Genomic DNA, 19,248 nt, shown 5'->3' with positions numbered 1-19,248 from the left:
ATTTTCACAAACTAAATGTAAGGCCGTTAATAGACCATGCTTGCTCGGCTTTCAAATCACATTGTCACGCTCGGGAACATAACGACATAAATGGTGACTAAAAAAATGAAGCTCTATTTCTTTTTCTTTCTGAAAGGTGCTGAGAATCTATAAGACAAAAACAAAGTTCTTGTGAAAAGGGTCTAAATTGTGCTAGAAACTCTTTGAACAAGATCAACATGATTAAGACAAAATGCAGGAGTTCATTTACAATCTTTAGTAACACAAAGCTCCATATGTGCTGTTCGAAAGGCCTCGAACTGCTCAGACAGTTTGAGTTTCCAGAGATTGTGAAGCCATGGTGAGATGTGGCCATCACTGACATCTTTGTCAAAGTGGGCTTTAGTTCAGTACCTGTGACAGCCTCAATCGCTTCCCATTTCATCAGAACAGCCTTGTCAAAACCAGACATGAAACGGCTAAATGTGCCGCGACGTTGCATGAATGTTTTGCGACTCATGCAGGAGGGGGGAGGGGCAGAAAGAAAGACAGTTAACTCTGAATTCGATTCGGAACTGGACTTTGCGTCTTTGCGCATGCTCGAGATCCCGCCGCCCTCCTCCCTCCCATGTCGTGACCCGGAAGTCGAAAGAGACGATAAATTAAATTCTCCGTGTACCTTCGGCGACGGCGTCTTCTCTCCGTTATCAACTCAGCCAATAGCGCCATTTGCATTCGCTGTACTCCTATTAACACCATGGAAGAATAGTAGAGGATGTAGCCGCCTCGCTCTCTGTTCGCCATCTTTCTCGAAATGTTGTTGTTGGTGGTGGTGAAGAGGTCAAGCGGAAATGGCTGTATCACCACGAGTTGTAATGAAAACAGCGCCGCCTATCGTATCGGATATGATATGCTTTCGGCCAATGATTCGAATTACTCACTGCCATGTATATTGGGATAACAGCAGATCCCCCAAAAGATAGCATAGTCCGACTAAAGCAAGATTCGAATTATACCATCATGTAAACGCACTGAGTGTCCCATTGCCTCCTCGAGCCTCCCCCTCACACAGAACAATAGGCTGATCTCCATCCTCTAATCCTACATGTTGGTCCATTCAATCTGAAACACTGGTTATGAATACATTCCTTTATGTCTTTTAACAGCATCAAGGTTACTAATTAATGCCAAAAAGGGCCACAGATAATCTGTTTGTCACTTTAATTTCGACATTGAAATAGAAACTGAAGTTTTTACCTTTTCGAGTGTGTTATACTGACCAATATTCAAGAAGCGGGGGTTAGTCTGGATTCACTTGTATTGCATCAATAGCAATGGTGGCATTTATGCAGTGCTATTTTAGTTTATTGTAAGGAGCCACTTTCAACTCAAAGCTTATTAAACAGTTAACAAGGTTTATCAAATGACCAATTAATAGAATCTGGAGAGAAACAACTAATGCAGTAACAACAAGATAACACAAAGTAAAAAAAAAGATACCGTGCATGTCCTTGGCAGCATACAGCTGATTTCACTCTTTATTTTAATGACTAGATAGCCAAAAATGAACGAGTTAAACTCTGGTGAATTGTCTCAAATACAGAATACTTTCCTTCGGGGAAAACATCAAGGGAAGATCTTTAAACATTGAATCGGGTCATATTGACCCGAAGGCGACAGGAGGGTGAAACATTGAATCGGGTCAAATTGACCCGAAGGCAACACAAGGGTTAAAAGCTTCTCTCCACCTCTGAGAGATGATGGCGCGGCAGTGTCCAGTCGCCGTCGCGGCAGCTCCGCGGAGATTGTGCGCTCTTTTAGTTTTTGTGTTTATTTCATCGATCCAGCGTGGTCGGCGGAGATTGCGAGGCGAACCGCAACAACAACAGTGGAGCTTACTACACGGGAGACGCGAAAAAGTCTCTGGAAAATAAGATGGATGATTTTAGGCAAGGAGTCTGGGAAACTTAGCTGACCCGCTGGTGCAGGGTCTGCTTCATGACGAACAACATGAAGAACATTAAGACTCTTTCTCTCCCTGCTCCCGAACCTGGAACATCTGCTGAGCTACAGGACGCTCTGCGTATTGAGTTCCAGTGACGCGGAAGTAGCAATGAGCCATCATACGCTTAACAACGACCACCATCTCTCCACGGTAAAGTTGAGGCAACAACAACTAGCTAGCGCTCGCTAACAACAACAAACGTAGCGTAGCCGAGGTGAGTTCTACCGCTGGGGATCACACATGACTGTGTGGCCAGGTTCAGCTCCAACACCATCATCAAGTTTGCGGATGACACAGTGGTGGTGGGCCTGATCTCGGACAACGACGAGAAGGCCTACCTTGAGGAAGTTGCTGATCTGTCACCTCAGGCAGCTGAGGAAATTTAATGCTCGCTGAAACGCACTATGGAACCACACTCCCACCCTGCAGGACTTGTACAAACAACAGACTGTTCATCAGGCCATCAGGATTGTGAACAGACCCACACAACTGCCCCTCTTAGGCACACACACACACACACACACACACACGAATCTTGAAAACCCACCAGGATTAGTCATTTCCTCTCCTTTAACTGACCTAGAAAACTGGCCCATGCTTTTGTTTCCCAGAACCGTGTATTGCAATGCCCAATACTCCAGGGCTGTCCTGCTCCACGCTCAAATAACACATCCGACTCATTCTCAAACTCACAAACCAGAAAACACCATCGCACGAACCTGACCTACTGTAGGTGTGTCTTCATTAGCTCGAACTGCCAAAACTCTTGTGTTTTCAAAGCCTCAATATGCTGTTTAAAAATTAGGAAAACAACGCGCCGCTCAGTACACAACACGTTTGCCTGATCCGTAAACCGGGTGCAGCTCTCCGCTGGCTGACGCAACAGTACTTGTTATTCTCCAAACTCAAAGGACAAACTGAGCCACCCACTTACTCCCGGAGGGCGCCCTGTATTTTGGAAATGGGCGCACATTTCAGTAAATCAGACCACTCATTATTGAAGTCCACACTCAAGACCGACTTATTTAGTGCAGCCAGCTCTCCACATTTGCTCACTGTGCTGCATAATCGTCGGTCTTGTCGTCTGATTCCCTCCCTTGCTTCGAGGGCCTCAGAGCGCCGTGAGCTGATTTGTGACCAACGGTTTATTCCTGTGGATATCATGCAACCCTGTTCAGTGGCTGTGCAACAAATTATACCAATGTGAAGGTAGAATTTAGCAGATGCAGTAGGAGGACATTTGTTCTGAATGCAAAGTTCAGAAACACTTTTTTTCTCACTACTACAATGTTGTAAAACAAAAAGATCAAAATGGACCAATTTGGAGCACAATGCCCAACATGTAGACTCATTCATTGCATTAACATGTATCTGGCTAGACCTCAGTGTTCCCACAACTATGTCAACACAGAAATGACTAGACACCGAATATATCACAGATGTAAACACAAATAATCCACATTGCAATGTACATTTACAGACTTGCAACGCGTTGTACAAGATGATACTCAGTCATCTGTTTTGTAGTGTGATGCTTCCTGAGGGTTGATTAGCCTGACATTTTTTTATGTTGAAAGGCAATGCTTGAAGTCTTCATGCAGTGTTCATGTGCAGACGGAGACAGATTACGCAGCGTAGTCTGTGGCCAGAGCCTTGCCTGCGTAATGATCAGTGAAATCCTCACATCACCTACAACTGCCGAAGCAATGCAGAAATTTAATAAATTTGACATGTTGATGCTTTGTTTTCCACATCTGCGGACGCCTTGGCAGCCACAGGCCACATTGATTGCATGACAAAAGCATAAGCGTGCATGGACTACAGGTATTTTTGCCTTTGACAGAAAACCCCTGATCCCCACTCACAAAACATTACCACAAGTGGGTTGCCAGGTCATGTGCAGCCATCATGTGAGCCACTGACTGTCCTCTGTGCTGTTGATTCATGATGTTGCCGGAGTGGAGAATAAAAAATTGGGTCTAGAATTGAGTCCTGAGAGAACCCAAAGGTGATATCTGCTGAACAAGATAAAGCACTGTCTATTGTAATCCCTCTTTCATAAAGCAAGTTCAACACACGATGGTGAGCGTCTTCAAAATGTCAGAAATGGCCTATTTTGAATAGACTGTGGCACAGTTTTAAAGAATGGGGACCTTTGTAAAATTAGTAATGTGTTAAGATTAAAGTATAAAGCCCGGGTTGATGGCAATCGTACATTGTTTTAATAGTAATTGTTTGCTCAGTGTGCGAATTGAACAGCCTTTAATATTCTAATCTGAAATAACATCAATACATATCTGCTGTTTTGTAACTCCAAAATAGCCAGACTGCCACGGACGGATGATGAGATAACGGGCCTCATGTAAAGGATAGTTCTGTGTCTTTCCCTCATACATGTTGTGTTCGTTTTGTCGTTGCTTTGCAACTCTTTGTGGATCTGCAGTTGTTTTTCGTCATTTAGTTTTTTCTTTGTAGTTGTTTGATGTCCAACAAAAAGTCACTTCATACAGAGGTTCGCTGGACCCGGTAGGCTTCGTTCAGTAATCGAACCACAAGCAACACTGACAGATACATCCAAGTGTTTTCCTGAAGTTAAACAATCTCTGATAAGGACTAAATCTGAATTATAAAAAAATAAAATAATGCAATTTTATCAATATACGCCGTGAGGGGAAAAGAGATCACAACAGTGTTAGATGCTTATTATGAAAAGTCAGCAAAATGAGTTTTGTGCTAAATTTAATGTGTCCACATCATATTTTATTTTCACAGTCGACAACATGTCACCCAGAGCTGTGCTGACTGAAAGAAATATGTGTGGGCTTCAAAATCAATCACTCAGGAATTTCATTGTAGTTAATATGCTAATGTTGATGCAATTAAGTTGTTAACTATCCAATGTAAGCTACCTACTTTGTGTGTGTGTGTGTGTGTGTGTGTGTGTGGGGGGGGGGGGTATTTGGGTCATGGTACAAGCCCATTGATCAAAATAACACAGACATAACTTTATATTGGGTCCTTCTGTGTGTGATAATGGATGGATGGATGGATAACTTTATATTGACAACATGTTGAAAGTGGTCTGTGCATCTGCGGAGATCTTTCCAATAAAGGCAAAAGTGCCCGAAAAATGATCTACAATATAAATAAATAGAGGCAGCATACCGCAAAATGTGAAAATTAAGTAGTTTGAAGGGTTTGTTCTATTACTGTAATAAAATGTCTATTCCGTTTTGTTACATATCTATTATTAAGCTAAAGTATAACAGTGTCACATTTTAACTACTTAAAATATAAGGTGATAAAAAATGGCAACCCAAAGCTTATGGCCAGTATTGAGCCCTGCTAACTGCAACGTAATCCATCCAGAAGAACTCATAGGAAAATAAGGGCCTTAAATCATCGTGTAATGAACAATAAAACATGAAATGGACTCAATTCCACGTCACAGACAAAGCATTTTCCAGAGACGATCATGTGCAGAGATTTGTTACAGAAGTCCCCTGGTGGGACGACAAAAACTCAACTCAAAGTTTACAAAACCACTAATCCTTCAACGTCAAACAGGCTGTCGAGCCAGCTCAGTGAGCGCCGGAGAATCAACCCGGTGCTCAAGGCGGTCAATTAGAGCTGCATGATCAAATATGTCAAATGCTGCAGAAGGTCCCAAGACAAGGCATGAACCATCTCCGGCATCTGCTGTTGAAAGGAGGTCATCAGGGGCCCAAAATGGAATTAATCCAGAATAGTGCAACAGTGCAGGCAACATCGGTTGTCGTAATACAATGTCATAATCCATATGTCATTGTTTCCTTTTGATTAAAACTGCACTGCATTTACAGCCGAGTTGTGAAATTAATTTTGTAAGGCCTAATGGCTTTATACCTGCAAGACAATCAGCTCCAAATCACATGAGTGATGATTGTTCAATGTGATTATATTACCCAGCACTGTTGGGCTCAAGTATTACCCTTTTTATGAATATACAATATTGCCATATGAGATCATTTAAATATTGTACAAGCTCAACAAGCGATAGAAACAGACTTTTAGAGTTGGTACTTGTCTGTCCTGTAAGGGCCAGTTATCTTCTTTAACCGGGGTCAGCATTCTGGAGAGAGACACTGCTGTTGTTGTTTTTTCAAACATATATGTTGGTGCTTAGAGCACAATAAGTCGAGTGCCATGAAGTCCTATTATATTTGAGAAGAGGCAGGCATCTTTACGACTAATACCTCCAAAACTAGGCAACTCATGGCAAAACAATCTAGATTGTTACATAGCACTCCAAGCAAGAGGGAAAGTATATGCATTTTTAATACTTGGATTAACTGCCCCCCTGAAACAAGACTGGAGGTTTTAGTTCCAGAGGTAGTCAGAAGTGTTGCATGCATGATTTACTTTTTCAAAGCTCGGAAAAGCAAAGAAAATTAGAGAAGCTAGCAGAAATTAAATTATATTATTTTGCAGAGAAGGTTCACAAATGCTCCACAAGTACTTCTGCCACAGCAAGTGAACATCGGTAACCTGCGTAGGCGTGATGACTCATAAGGGGAGGATTTAGGAGTTAGGAAGAAGTAGAAACATGAAACATGCTCACCATGTCTGTGTCCGACACCGGCCCGAAACTCGTCACATAGATGTTTGTCCTCACTTCTGTGATGCTCTCTGGGGAAACAAGAGACAACAAGGAGCAACAAGAAAGAAAGAAAAAGAAAGCATGAGAGTGAAGTCGGAGAACCAAAAGCTTTGCTGCAGCTCCGTCTTTATTAAGCTGATTGTTTGTGTCGGTGAAGTCTGCCGGTTGGCATTCAACTAAGCCGCTTCTCACATAAATTCTCCGATAATGAAGGGTTAGAGGAACACTTCAAACTGAGGACAAACTAGATTTATGTATTAGTGAAACATTCATGCCCCTGTAAAATCTGGATTCTTGCTGTCTTTGGTCTTCATTTGTTCAAACTTTGTCAACTTTGCTGAGCCACGTACAGATTGCAGGTTTCAGAACATAATGCCGGACAAATAGTACAAGACATTTCCTCAAAATGCTTTGTTCGACAGCATTGGAAATAGTACTCACAAATATTTGGCCCAGGAGGGTTTTTTCAACAGCAATTTCACAGGAAAATGAAACTTCCCTCGCTTGTGAACATGTTGTCGTTGAGTGAAACTACCATTTGTTTGGCTAAAAGTAGTTTTGTCCATGACAGCATAAAATCTGCTCTGGGCCAGGTCCAAGTCTGTGTCTGAGGAGAAAAGACATCCCTTTTGACCTTAAATAAATTTAGTTAGCCTGCCCCCAAAACATTTAACAGTCCCTCAGGGACGACTGGCACAGGAATAATATGCAGCAGTCAGCGCTAAGGATGCAGCTCTGTGTGCATTCTTTCCACAAATAATGGGCACACTTTACTGCTATTACACAATTCTATGCACACATTATAATCACATTGGGTATGTTGTCGTCTAATGTAGTATGAATCTGGCATGACGGTTACACGATTTGTCTGCTCTGTATGTTCCTAGTGGGCCCCCGTAGTTCGTTATTCATAATCACATGTAGCGTTGCATGTTATGTTGCATTACAAGCTCCATTGCTGCTTTTGTTCCGTCACAACAATGATGAATGAAGCCGTCTTGTTACCGCAAGATGTTTTCCGATTGATCATTACGCAGTAAATTAGCCAGGACTTTATTTATCGTGAGCTGTGACATAATTGTTCCCAAATACTTCACAAATGATTGGAGGGCAGCATTACGCAGGGCATGATGTGACTGTCGTGACGGGTCTAAATGTGCACTCTTCAGTGTGGGCTGAATCAGCTCCTCGGGGCCAAACGTGTGAAGCGGGCTTTTGGGCCATTGGTGAGACAAATAGCTGCTCCCAGTGGTGCAACAACGAGAGAAGGATGAGGCCTTTCTCCAAAAGTGAATAGATCCTCGGCTCCAACTGTGTTCAAGATCTAACTGACCCCACCACAGGTGAAGTCTCAAACCCTCTGGCAGAGGGCCCCCTTGAGGGAGGGGATCCACTTCCACATTAATCATTCCTATGACACAAATAGCTCTCGCAAATGCGTGATCATCACAAAACCCAGTCAGCAGTTTGCATGGCGGGGGGAACAGAATGAGTTGCCCCGTTTCCGTTTACAACAAAGCACCGGAGCATAGGCCCGAGCTAATAGATGGCCCTGGAAATGAAATCAAATGGGTTTTCTCCAGTTTTGTCTGAGATGGTCCCACATTTCTCACTAGGATGGTGGGTGTGTGGGGTGGGGGGTGCAGGGAGTGTGTGTGTGTGTGTGTGTGTGTGGGGGGCAACAGGAGGAGGAAGATTGGTAGCCTTGTTCATGTACACATGTTGAAGCATGTTGACTTTGACTGAGTGTCCGTGCTGAAGAGGAAACCCAACCGGTCCTAAAGTCCTAAATCTAAACCAGAGGTCTTTCAATGGTATACAGGACTGTCTCAGAAAATTAGAATATTGTGATAAAGTTTCTAATTTTCTGAGACAGTCCTGTATATAGATATATATATTTTTGATAAATGAGATGAAACAAGATCTATCTGCAACACAAAATGGCATATTCCATGTTGTTTGGCTATTCCAGGGAATAGTGTGTGCAATAGAATTACACAACAATATTCCATTGTGTTAAGTACTGCTGGTTTCTTTCAAACACAATGCAACATTAATGTTCTATAAAATATAGACACAAGATGATAATTAATGTTTTTAATGAATAAAATAACCAAAACGAATACATCATTTAAACATGGCCATCTTGCTGCGTAATAAAACAACAACAAATTGGTCTACACAATAAGCCTTCATAGAAACTTTAGGAAATGTATCATAGACTGCATGTAACTACGTACATTTAGTGAAACACACTACATGGCTCAGCAGATGTTCATCCTTCAAAGCAACGATGCTCCACTGGCCTGTGAGTGAAGTGTTCTATGTCAACCAATCGAAAATGCTTTAGTCCAGTGCTTGTGGCTCATGCGGTTGCAATGCTTGTTCTCGTGCTTCCTCTGGCCTGCAATGGTCTCTCAGGCCTTGTGGGAAAGACGGTTATGTTTCGCTGCACCACACAGGTCTGAACATTTGGTCTGCACTACAAAGGGAAACCATCCTGCTCTCACTCTCCATGCACCGGGACAGAGGCAGAATATGACAGTAAAGGCTTTCGCCCGGTTCCTTTCTGCTACTAGTTGTCGTGGAGACCAGGCCATCCAGCCTGGTGGGTGTGCAGTCTGATAGCCACGCTCGTGGCTTCAGCGGCGAGCAGTCGAGCAGAACGGACCATTCCAGTTGGCTGGCTGAGAAATGGCAAAGCCTGCTTGAGCATGTGGACTTGATGTTATGTAGTCACGCTGCAAGAACAGAGATCTTACACACACACACACACACACACACACATTTCACTGCACACCCTGTGTGTGTATGTGACAAATAAAACATCTTGAATCTTGAATCTTGAATCTTGGGGTGAGAATATTTGGATGAAATGGCATCAATTAGAGGGATTTTCACTGATATGTGCTTATTTGCCATTTGGGCATTTTAGAGCAAAGACTTCCACCCAAGGGAAAGCAGCTTTTCTGCACTAAGCAACCTGACTTCAGTGTGAGCCCGGTGTGGGTGTGCCATTTCTTTCCTTCCTTAAACCCAAAAGCCTAGTCAGGAATTATATAGTATATTCTATCCATTAAATCAGATAGAGAAATATTTTGTGACCAGTTTAGTCAACAAAAGCCTCTACTTATAGATTATACTGCTTAGATTTGTACATAAAAACAAAATATCTTCTCTGTATGTGTTTTGTATTGTTTACAGCAGTGTGTAGACATGCAGTGACTGATGGACATGTTCCAGTATCCCAATCATCTATATTCTTTTTATGATCTATCAAACATAAAGTGTTGCTCACCTCCTAGTCCAGGGCGTAGTCTGTTGTCATATCCATCCAACAGCCTGTCGAGAATTCGGGTGAAAATGGTGATATTGTCTCTACTATCATCAGGCAACGGCTCTCTGTGTCCAACGACTGCCCTGCAGGAAGAAATGGGGACAGAAAGGTGGGGTCAAAAGATGGAGATAATATCAAATGTAATAAAAACGTAATATATAAAGTAATATTTTGCTGCACTGAAGCACTGAGAATGACATTCAGTGTCTAGTGGTGTGGAAGTCTGCTGTTTGTTTGTACCAGCCATTGAAAAGTCTCTTTTACAGTAGACTTACAGATTGAAATGTTTTGATTCACCACAATATAAATACATCTCAATGATGTATTAATGAGCACATTATAAATACCAACATTCAGTATTAATCAATGTTACGAGAATTCATTGTTTTACATTTTGACCAGTATTTTGAAATTCAAACACATTTTGAACACATTTTGAAATGTCAATATAATCCAAAAGTGTAAATATGTCCTGTGTCTGTTCAAAAACTAAGTCTACAGCCACCATGCAATGGATCAATCTCAGGGTTCAATCAATATTTGGATAAAAGCATCTGGTAGTTTTTGTTGTGTTTGTCTTAACAGGCTGCAACCTCCATATTTACAAAAACAGTACATTTATGGTAATACATTGTTTCCCAAGAAGGAAATACTCTTCAGCATTTTGTTAGAGGATTCCCCGTATGCTATCAGCCCCTGGTTATTAATTTACATGCACCCCAATCCCCTGCAGAACAATATTGTGATGAGATGAAAAGGCCACTCTCCTGTAGGTGGAACACTGATGAGTTAATGAGTAGCATCTTTTAATTAAACTTAAATCCCCTGAGGAGCTGACCTATAATATTCAAATAAACCCCATCAACAAGTGGTCCTGGTGCTGATGCACAGCATTGTGCTTCTCGGCAAAGACGGAGCTTTAAGGAATTTAGCGCTTGAAGTGTAACCCACGTTTTCCCTGAATGTTGCTTAAAGGGAAGCATTCAAACGCAAATCTGTTTTTGCGAGGCCTCTTAGAAGGGCTTTCTGAAACTTAATCTGTCCTATAATAACCACTCAACATATGAGTCCACTAACTAACTGGGTGAAGGTCACTTCTTAAAGTGTATGCAATTGTAGTTATTTCCAGTTCAGGGGTTTTGCTGTTCAGAGCACAAATGTAACATCATTCTGAGGCATTTGGGGAAATTACATGGCATATGTGGGCAATAAATCCATATCAATTAATCATCACGGCTCCCTAATGTTAACCGCACTAGCATTTCTATTCGTTCAACCACTCAAAGAGTCACGTGGTGAGGCTCAGGTGCAGAGAGACAGGCTGGACTCCAGGTTTGAGTGAGAAAAAACGTTACTTTGGAAAAAGGTAAAAGATAAAAACTCTGGCTTGAAAGCAACTAAAAGAACACACTAACAATCACCATGCGAACAAAGAGTGAGACATCGCACCAGAGCCACTACGAGACTGACATAAAGACAACAAACTGCCAGGAGACAAGGGAAAGACTGGCACAATATATAGGGGGAAAAACACAGGTGTACGGCATGATACAATCAGGGAGACAGGAGTGGCTGAGGCCAGGTGAAGGGAATGAAACAATCAAGATAGAGGAGACACAGAGGAGAAAGGGAACAGGGTGTTACACAAAGTGCTTTAACACAACATATTCATGACCCATTCATTCACAACAGGTGCAGCTAATTGTCTGGCCCTGGACACTCAACCCAAAGCCGGGTATCGAACCGCTGATCCTCTGCTTGAAGGACGACCCGCTCAACTTTAATCAAATTTCCCATACTTGGAGGTTTACTAGTGAAAGTTATAATCCTCAGCAGAAATAAAACTCCAAAGACTGTTTGCTGTAGTATTACACCCCACGTGCTGTTACCACTGTGGCTACGGCTTTTGCCAATTCAACCAGGACTGACATCTTAAGAATTACAACTTTAAGAAGAAAGTACTAATGATTAGCCAGATGATGTCAGATATCTGAGCCTCTGTATCTCCACGGAGACTAAGCTGTTCAACACTAAGCTCACGATTTGCCTCATTGAGTGGGGCACAGTTTGATATATTCTGGTTGTCAAGAGTATAATTAAGCTCCACCAAAAAAGTTAGAATATGACAGTATAACAGTGTACACAAATTTCAAAAGAAATATACATTTCTGGCTTTTCATCCACAAACCTTATCAAAAAGGGACAGGCATGTGTGTTCGAGGCAGCTCAGATACCAAAAACAACAAATACAAAAAGCTTCAGAAACGTCTGGGACAAGCTAAAATGCAATAAGTATCATCTCAATCAACACGAATTATACATCAAGACGGCATCAGTGGAGACCGGAAAAATTAATGAGAAACCTTTAGCCCCCGTGAAACTATTCAAACAGTGTGTTCCACACTAAAATATCCACAACGTATAAGTGTGTAGCATCTGTGTGCTTTACTGAGGCACACACACTCTCTGACTCACGCACTGAAACACACACATTCTAATGTCTTCCAGTATCCGCCAGATGTTCACATTCCCTGATGAAGGCAAAGCAATGGCACATTCCCTCTGAATTTTATATCATGTTTGAGTACTCTTCTCACTGTCTTACACCTAATAATGAAATAAATGCACGCAAAGTCATTATATTCCTCAACTATTCACAGAAAAAGAAAAACATTGAATGAAAACAAGCTGTGTGTCAGACACTGACATTGTTAAATGAATGTTGATCTGAACTTTGCCTGAAGGAGTACGGAAGATGTAAAGGCAGACTTGCACTATTGTGTCTCTACTTTCATTTCAATGTGATGCTAAATTTGACATCCTGCACTCATGAATTATATATATATATATATATTAAGTATTGTGTTTAGCTTATGGATAACATTCATTTTTATAGCTGCCTTGCTGTCAGATGGCAACGCTGCATTCAGCATGCCCCATGAGACGACTGATAGGTCTTCAATGCTGTGTGAGGCACGCCTGGGAATGTATTCATTTCGATTGATATCAATAACATTGTAAGAAATGATTCACTGAAAAACTGCACATGTGGTTGTAAAGAGGTATAGCTAAGAGACATTTACCGTTAATGTTGCCGCACCAGTCAAGCTGAGGGGAATCTAACACCGTATGATTCTTTTCTTGGCTGTTTTCACAGCACACATTTAGGCTCAGGTGTCGATAATACCACATCAATAACTAGAGATGACAATTTTCAGAAGGAATTGCAGCGTGAATGCGGGATGTTGAAAAAGCTGAAACTAACCTGGTTTGCAGGCCTTAGAAGTCGAACGATACCCATAATGTATTAAATATGTTTCATATTGTGAAGTTTGAATGGAGAATCTAGCTGAAAGTAGTAAGAAAGGCTTTAAAAAAGGGTTAACATGTCTCTGCTCGTCTCTCTTCCTCACCCTCTCACTGGCTAATTATTTCATCTCAATCAGCTGTGTGTCTCCTGCTGCAATCAAAGGCGAGTGCACTGCTCAGTGACTTCTGCGGCCAAGCCGTTTAATTTAACAGAACACCACTCAAACTTGTGCTTCTTGGACAAAGATGTGGATTCAGTCGCCATGTCATCATCACGAGCGAAAGAAACTCTGCAGATCACCATTGTGCCAATTTAATGCATGTCAATAACGGGAGAATGGGAGTAGGAGAAGGCAAACCCGTCGGCACTCCTGTCGCCTTTAGGCTCACACTGAGACACCTTTCAACACTAAGCAACCAAATGAGCACAAAGCAAAGAACGCAGACGTTCAAGGTACGAGTGGCTGCCACATCCATCAACACCGTAGTCTTCATCGAGCAGACAGTTCACAGCGTTGACTTTGGTTTTGTGAAATTCAAACAAGCCTTTGCGTTTCATCCCTCCTACCAGAATGACAATATGTAGAGCCAGACCTTTCTTCAGCGGTGCCGCAGCAGCATTGTGGAGATAGGTCTGGCCATGCGAGACTGCACTCGTGGTACAGCAGTATCGAGCTTGATTTATGTCTGCCGCATCCACCTTGGTTCTCGAGGGTCCGCGCGGCCAAAGTGACATCACGCCATCAAACACGGCCCTTCGCGGTTGTTCTGCACAGCAGGTCTTTGCCTCTCTGTGCACATCCACTGCTGGAGAACTGTGAGGAGCTTTCAGAATGTTGGTTTGCTGCTGGGAGAAACGTGCAAGGAGTATAAAAGATCCACACCGTTTCCCCCCTACGTCAGCTCGTGGCGTCATTAGACGGGACAATTACCAAATCAAGGGTATCACATGTCCTGGAGCGTATGGACAGTGAAAGCATTAATGTGTGGGCAACAGACTGAGCTTTGCTGGAAGTTTATTCTCTCAGAGGAAGAGACACATAGTTGAAATGCTATTTTCAACTGAGATGAAAAGGGACAGAACGTAGTGATTGCAAAACAGAAAACGTGTGTGTTTGTGAATAAATGTTGCATATTTGCACAAGTTTACACGGTCCTTCAATGAATATCTTTCAATGCTTTCATGTCATTTGTGTTTACTTCAACTGCTATTGATTAGGTTTTCCAGGCACGTCCAACTGGGAGGAGACCCCGGGGAAGACCCAGGACACGCTGGAGGGATTCTATCTCCCGGCTGGCCTGTGAGCGCCTCGGGATCCCCCACAATGAGCTGGAACATGTTGCAGGTGAGAGGGAAGTCTGGGTCAGCCTGCTGGGTCTGCTGCCCCCGCGACCCGACCCCGGAATAAGCGAATGAGAATGGATGGATGGATGGAACAACCATTTGCTATGTTTAGACAAGTTGGAGTAATGTATATTGAGCCAAAAATTAAGTCACTCTCCCGGTGTGCTTGTTGCAATTTAAAGCTTCTCTGTGCTTTGTTTATAGACCCGGGCCGGCAAGCAATGCTTTCAGTACAAGTTAACACGCTGTTAGCAGCATTAGCTGTGATTGGCAGGCGCCGCCGTCGCCATGTTGAGAGTCGTGTCGAGGGAATAGATATGCTCTGAATTTCATATTCAGCGCCTTAACTTTTATGGACGATGCAGATTACATTTTTACTGTGGAGGTAAGCGGCAATTTAAGGTAGAGCAGGCGGCGCAGACTTTATCGGCTGGTGAGATCAAATGTGTGTGCGGGCCCAGAGGTCTGAGTTCGTGGATCGGGCATGAACTGAGTGAGTAGACTGGATCTGATCCAAGGTAAGTGCACTGAACCCGCCTGACAGGTGAAGGATTGCAGGCTTTGCCAGGGAAGAGATGTACTTGTGGTCTCCCAGGGCACACGGGGTGGCTACTGCCAGCCAGGAGGCGTATTGGGGGGAAGCAGGTGCCAAGTGAGCGGGAATGAGAGCCTTTTGGTGGGCAGTGTGAAATGAAGGTGTTTCATGAGCTGACAGTGATGGCAAATAGATGAGTGGAGGAGTGCCAGCTAAAGTCTGCACGTCTGTTCCTTCCATCGACTCATTTAATGCGTTTCAGGACGGCAGTTGTTTTATCCCGCTGTCTCTGGATGTTGAGTATTTGAAGCAGTTTGAAACCAAATCCCCGGACTCGAGTTTCGTTCCGAACTGTGTACAAAATGAACATTTGGCCGCCGCTCATCCGTCTGGAATTCAAAGCGGACACCTCAGCATCCTCCCCCCACACTGCATCATCTCTCTCAAAGTGTCTCTCTAAAAATCCTGATACCGATCCACCACCAACGTGTCCTGACGATGCACCGAACTGTCTTGTTACTACGAGCTGGGGGCGACCAAAAATCAAATGGAAGGGATTAGTGAGGCTGCTTGGAGCTTTGCCGAGAAGATATATTGGAAGCTGATGACTTTTCCTGACCGTTGTAATGGGGGCACTGGTTTACGTATTATATGTGGCAACACGTATTTTAGTTCCATCTTCCTGTCATCTAAATCCCACAATGGGGGAGACAAGGCACAGGGGAGGAGATTTCTAATTAGCACATTCTTGATTAATAAATAGTGAATTCCAAGCTTTAATGCATGCATGTGTTAACCTTTACAACTAATCTTCCTCACCAGGTCCTCCCACTCATATTCTCTCTTAGTCTACCAACAATATATTGATAATGTTATGCAGCAGCGCATTACGCATCATATTGTCTCTTAGCAATGGATGTGTTAACATTCAAAGCCTTTCCAATATGACTGATTTGTCTTTGTTTGCGTCTCTCCTCTGTTTTCCACTTGCCTGTTTTGTGCAGATAATATGCACACGGGAGGAAACTGTGATCGTTGCTAATCTATAGCTTTGGCTGACTGTCACATCTCCATTTGTTCCCAGGACTACTTCTTTCAGCTTCACATCCACAAACTTTTTGTGTGCTGGCCCCAGAACTTATTAGAAACTGGAGCTTGTGTTATAAAATGTGATATGGTTAACATCTTCTAAGGAAGACCGTGATTTATTTAAAGAATGTATGTCCTTAGCAGTGTGGCTCTGGGTATGTTAATGTGGGTCTTTCCACCATATTGGTCCGGACTGAAATGTCTGCTGCTGGACAGATTGCCATGACATTTTTTGTCATGTGATGATATTTACATATATTCATGAATCATAATCAGAAACATTTTTTGCTACGTGTGTTAGACACACACATAATTTGACTTGGCGGCTGGTGTGTACATTTGACAGACAAACAAAACAATCAACAACAATCAACAGTCAACATAGTGCAAGCATTTAAACATTACATTTACAATGGTATAAGATAAAATCAAACAAATAAATCTGTTCATGAGGGTAAGTAGGGGACCCGGCTTTGTTCATGAGGGTAAGTGGGGGACCCGGGCTCTGTTCATCATGTATGATGACATGTTATTAGTTTATGGATTCTTTAGTTAATGACAAAATACCTGAAAAATAAATAACCCATTAACAATTGCTTATTAGTAGGGATAGCGTGCTAACATGCTGAACTGAGATTGTGAGCATGGTGAACGTTACACTTGCTTGGCATTAGCATGTTAACATTGTTGTTGTGAGCATGCTAGCAACAATGAGTACCGGGACGGGGTAATCACAACGGTTACAAAGGAATTATAGACACTTCCCACCCTCAATGGTTGCCATCTTGGCTACGTTGTGGAAGGGTAAGTTCCACCCAACTGAGCGGAGATGGTGGCATACACATGGGTCACACATTAAAGTCAGGTTTTATGAAATTGTCAAGTAAGCAAACAAGCCAGCAGGTATTTTGGCAAGGGTGACGATCATGGCCAAATGTTGCCGGTATTGTGATATTCCGGTACTGTAGGTGCTATTGTTAGATTTGAGACAATACCTGTCGAAATTCACTCACTACAAATGCACTCAGTGTACGACATGGACGTGTAATTAGGGAAGTATCTGAATTGAGACACAGCATTAGTCTTGTTAAATATACAATTCCCAAGCTGTTTACACAATATCCATTGTCGAGCTGTAGCTGAACAAAGTCTGCCGTCTTTCCCCAGTCTCGTGCTCCAGCTCTTCCTGATGCCCACGAGCTCCCCTGCCAGCTGGGCTGGAATCCATGCAGCATGTTCTGGGTTGGCCCCTGGGCCTTATCCCAGTTGTCCGTGCCTGGCACGGGCTGGCACCTGAGGGACATTTTCAAATACTCAAACCACCTCCACTGGACACACTTTGTAACGTGTGTTTTGCAGTCAATGCCAAGTTAGGGAACATTTCTTTTGAGAGCCGACTTCTTTTAAAGAAGTTTATCGAATTTTTTTGACAAATTTCAGACTGTGCCAAATGATTAGCATTGACTTTCTCGCTCAGAACAGAGGGCTGCTAAAATGACTTCAACTTTGGAACAGGTTTTCAATAGTTGCTCAGCAATAATGGCAGCCACGGCATGCACTTCCTCCTCAGCATCTGTTTAACACTCCCAGTTAAAAGGAAGAGGTGGAGGCCAATGGCAGCCTCACAGGCCCATTGATCACCATTAGACGCCAAAAGTTGGAGAATGTGTTTTAACGAGCACAATGTGTTTAGACAGTGGAACAAGAGGAGGAAAATAAAATCAATTGAAACATGTTAATTTCCAGCTGGTATCTACAAATAGTAACACCGCTGCTGTTCTTTACCCGCTTCTTGATGGTGTTGAGGAAAAAAAAGAGATTCTTACTGTCTCAGCTCTGCATCTGTGCATACAAGTTGTGTTTACTGTGGGATTTAATGTCATCTACTGAGAAATCACACACATTTAAGTATTGGGTTCTGACTCAGATGAATCTCAAATGTCAAGCTGTTTTTAAATGCACAGTATTATTTTTGGTACATTTTCTTGTCTTTAGCTAAACAACACTGTGTTCCTTTCTACATTCAACACGCATTCATCCTGTCTTTGCATCCCACACACAGTCTCAATTCCCCAATCCATCGTTGTAAAACTCTCTGCCGTATTTGATCTTGGATTTAAACAGTTTTTGCCTCTCGTGTTGTCTTTGATCTCGAACTAGCTTGAATACACTGCCATGACATCCAAGGTCAGAGGGAGGGCAGGGAAACGTCTTTCCGGTGTCTGTTCGAGCTGTAAAACGAAAGCTGACCCGTCATTTGAAAGTCTCTGTGTACACAGCAAAGGAACAACTGGAGAAATGTTATTTGACAAATAATGAGAGCCAGGTCTCATAGCAAACAATTATTTCAACGTAATCAGAAAATGTAGTGCAGGCTCAGTGGGGTGAAACACAGAATGGTTTTACGGCAATGGAAATTAACAATTCATTTAAAGGAACAAATCTATTTCTGATTTCTTTTCAATCACATAACTGTGATTAAAGGACATACGTTTTGCAAGAGGAAACAGACATTTTTGGAAAACACAGTTCCATCAAATGAAATAGGCTGGATAGGACAACAGCTTCCCTCCAGCAGCAGGAAATTATCTAACATGAGATAGGATCTGATATCAACGTTTGTGACACCAACCTACTCTCCCAGGCGTTTTAGAAGAAAGCCTCGGCTCGCGCTGTCACACGCAGCGCTGATATCCACAGGGATTACAAAAGCATAATCACCTGCATCAGCAGCAATGAAGAGATCATTTATAACTGTACCCATGCTCCATAGCACCCCATGCTATGAAGGGCTGTACAACCTTCTCAGAGCTAGATCACAAACAACTCCAGAGTTGGTGATGTGGAGGCTGTGAATCCCCCTTTTTTAAAACTCGAAATCACGTAACAATTTGCAAGGAATACAGCGTGATACCAGTGGGAGGAGGTGGGACAAACACACACAGAGGCCATACTGCACTTCATGTGCTTCCCAACCAGGGAGTGTGTGTATATCTCCTTTATACTGCCG

General features: G+C 42.7%; 1 protein-coding gene across 1 annotated transcript in view; it reads right to left on the bottom strand.

The window, feature by feature from the left end:
- The window catches only part of gabra3 (gamma-aminobutyric acid type A receptor subunit alpha3), a 57,134-nt gene that overhangs the window by 30,434 nt on the left and 7,452 nt on the right, over nt 1–19,248 (bottom strand). The window contains exons 2-3 of the mRNA XM_056411367.1: nt 9,922–10,043; nt 6,585–6,652 (exon numbers count right to left, since the gene is read on the bottom strand). Coding sequence (XP_056267342.1) covers nt 6,585–6,652; nt 9,922–10,043 — 190 coding nt within the window. The remainder of the gene's footprint in view (nt 1–6,584; nt 6,653–9,921; nt 10,044–19,248) is intronic.

This window comes from Pseudoliparis swirei, chromosome 3, assembly GCF_029220125.1.
Source record: "Pseudoliparis swirei isolate HS2019 ecotype Mariana Trench chromosome 3, NWPU_hadal_v1, whole genome shotgun sequence".
Lineage (NCBI taxonomy): Eukaryota > Metazoa > Chordata > Actinopteri > Perciformes > Liparidae > Pseudoliparis > Pseudoliparis swirei.
This window is presented reverse-complemented; position numbering and strand designations above follow the sequence as displayed.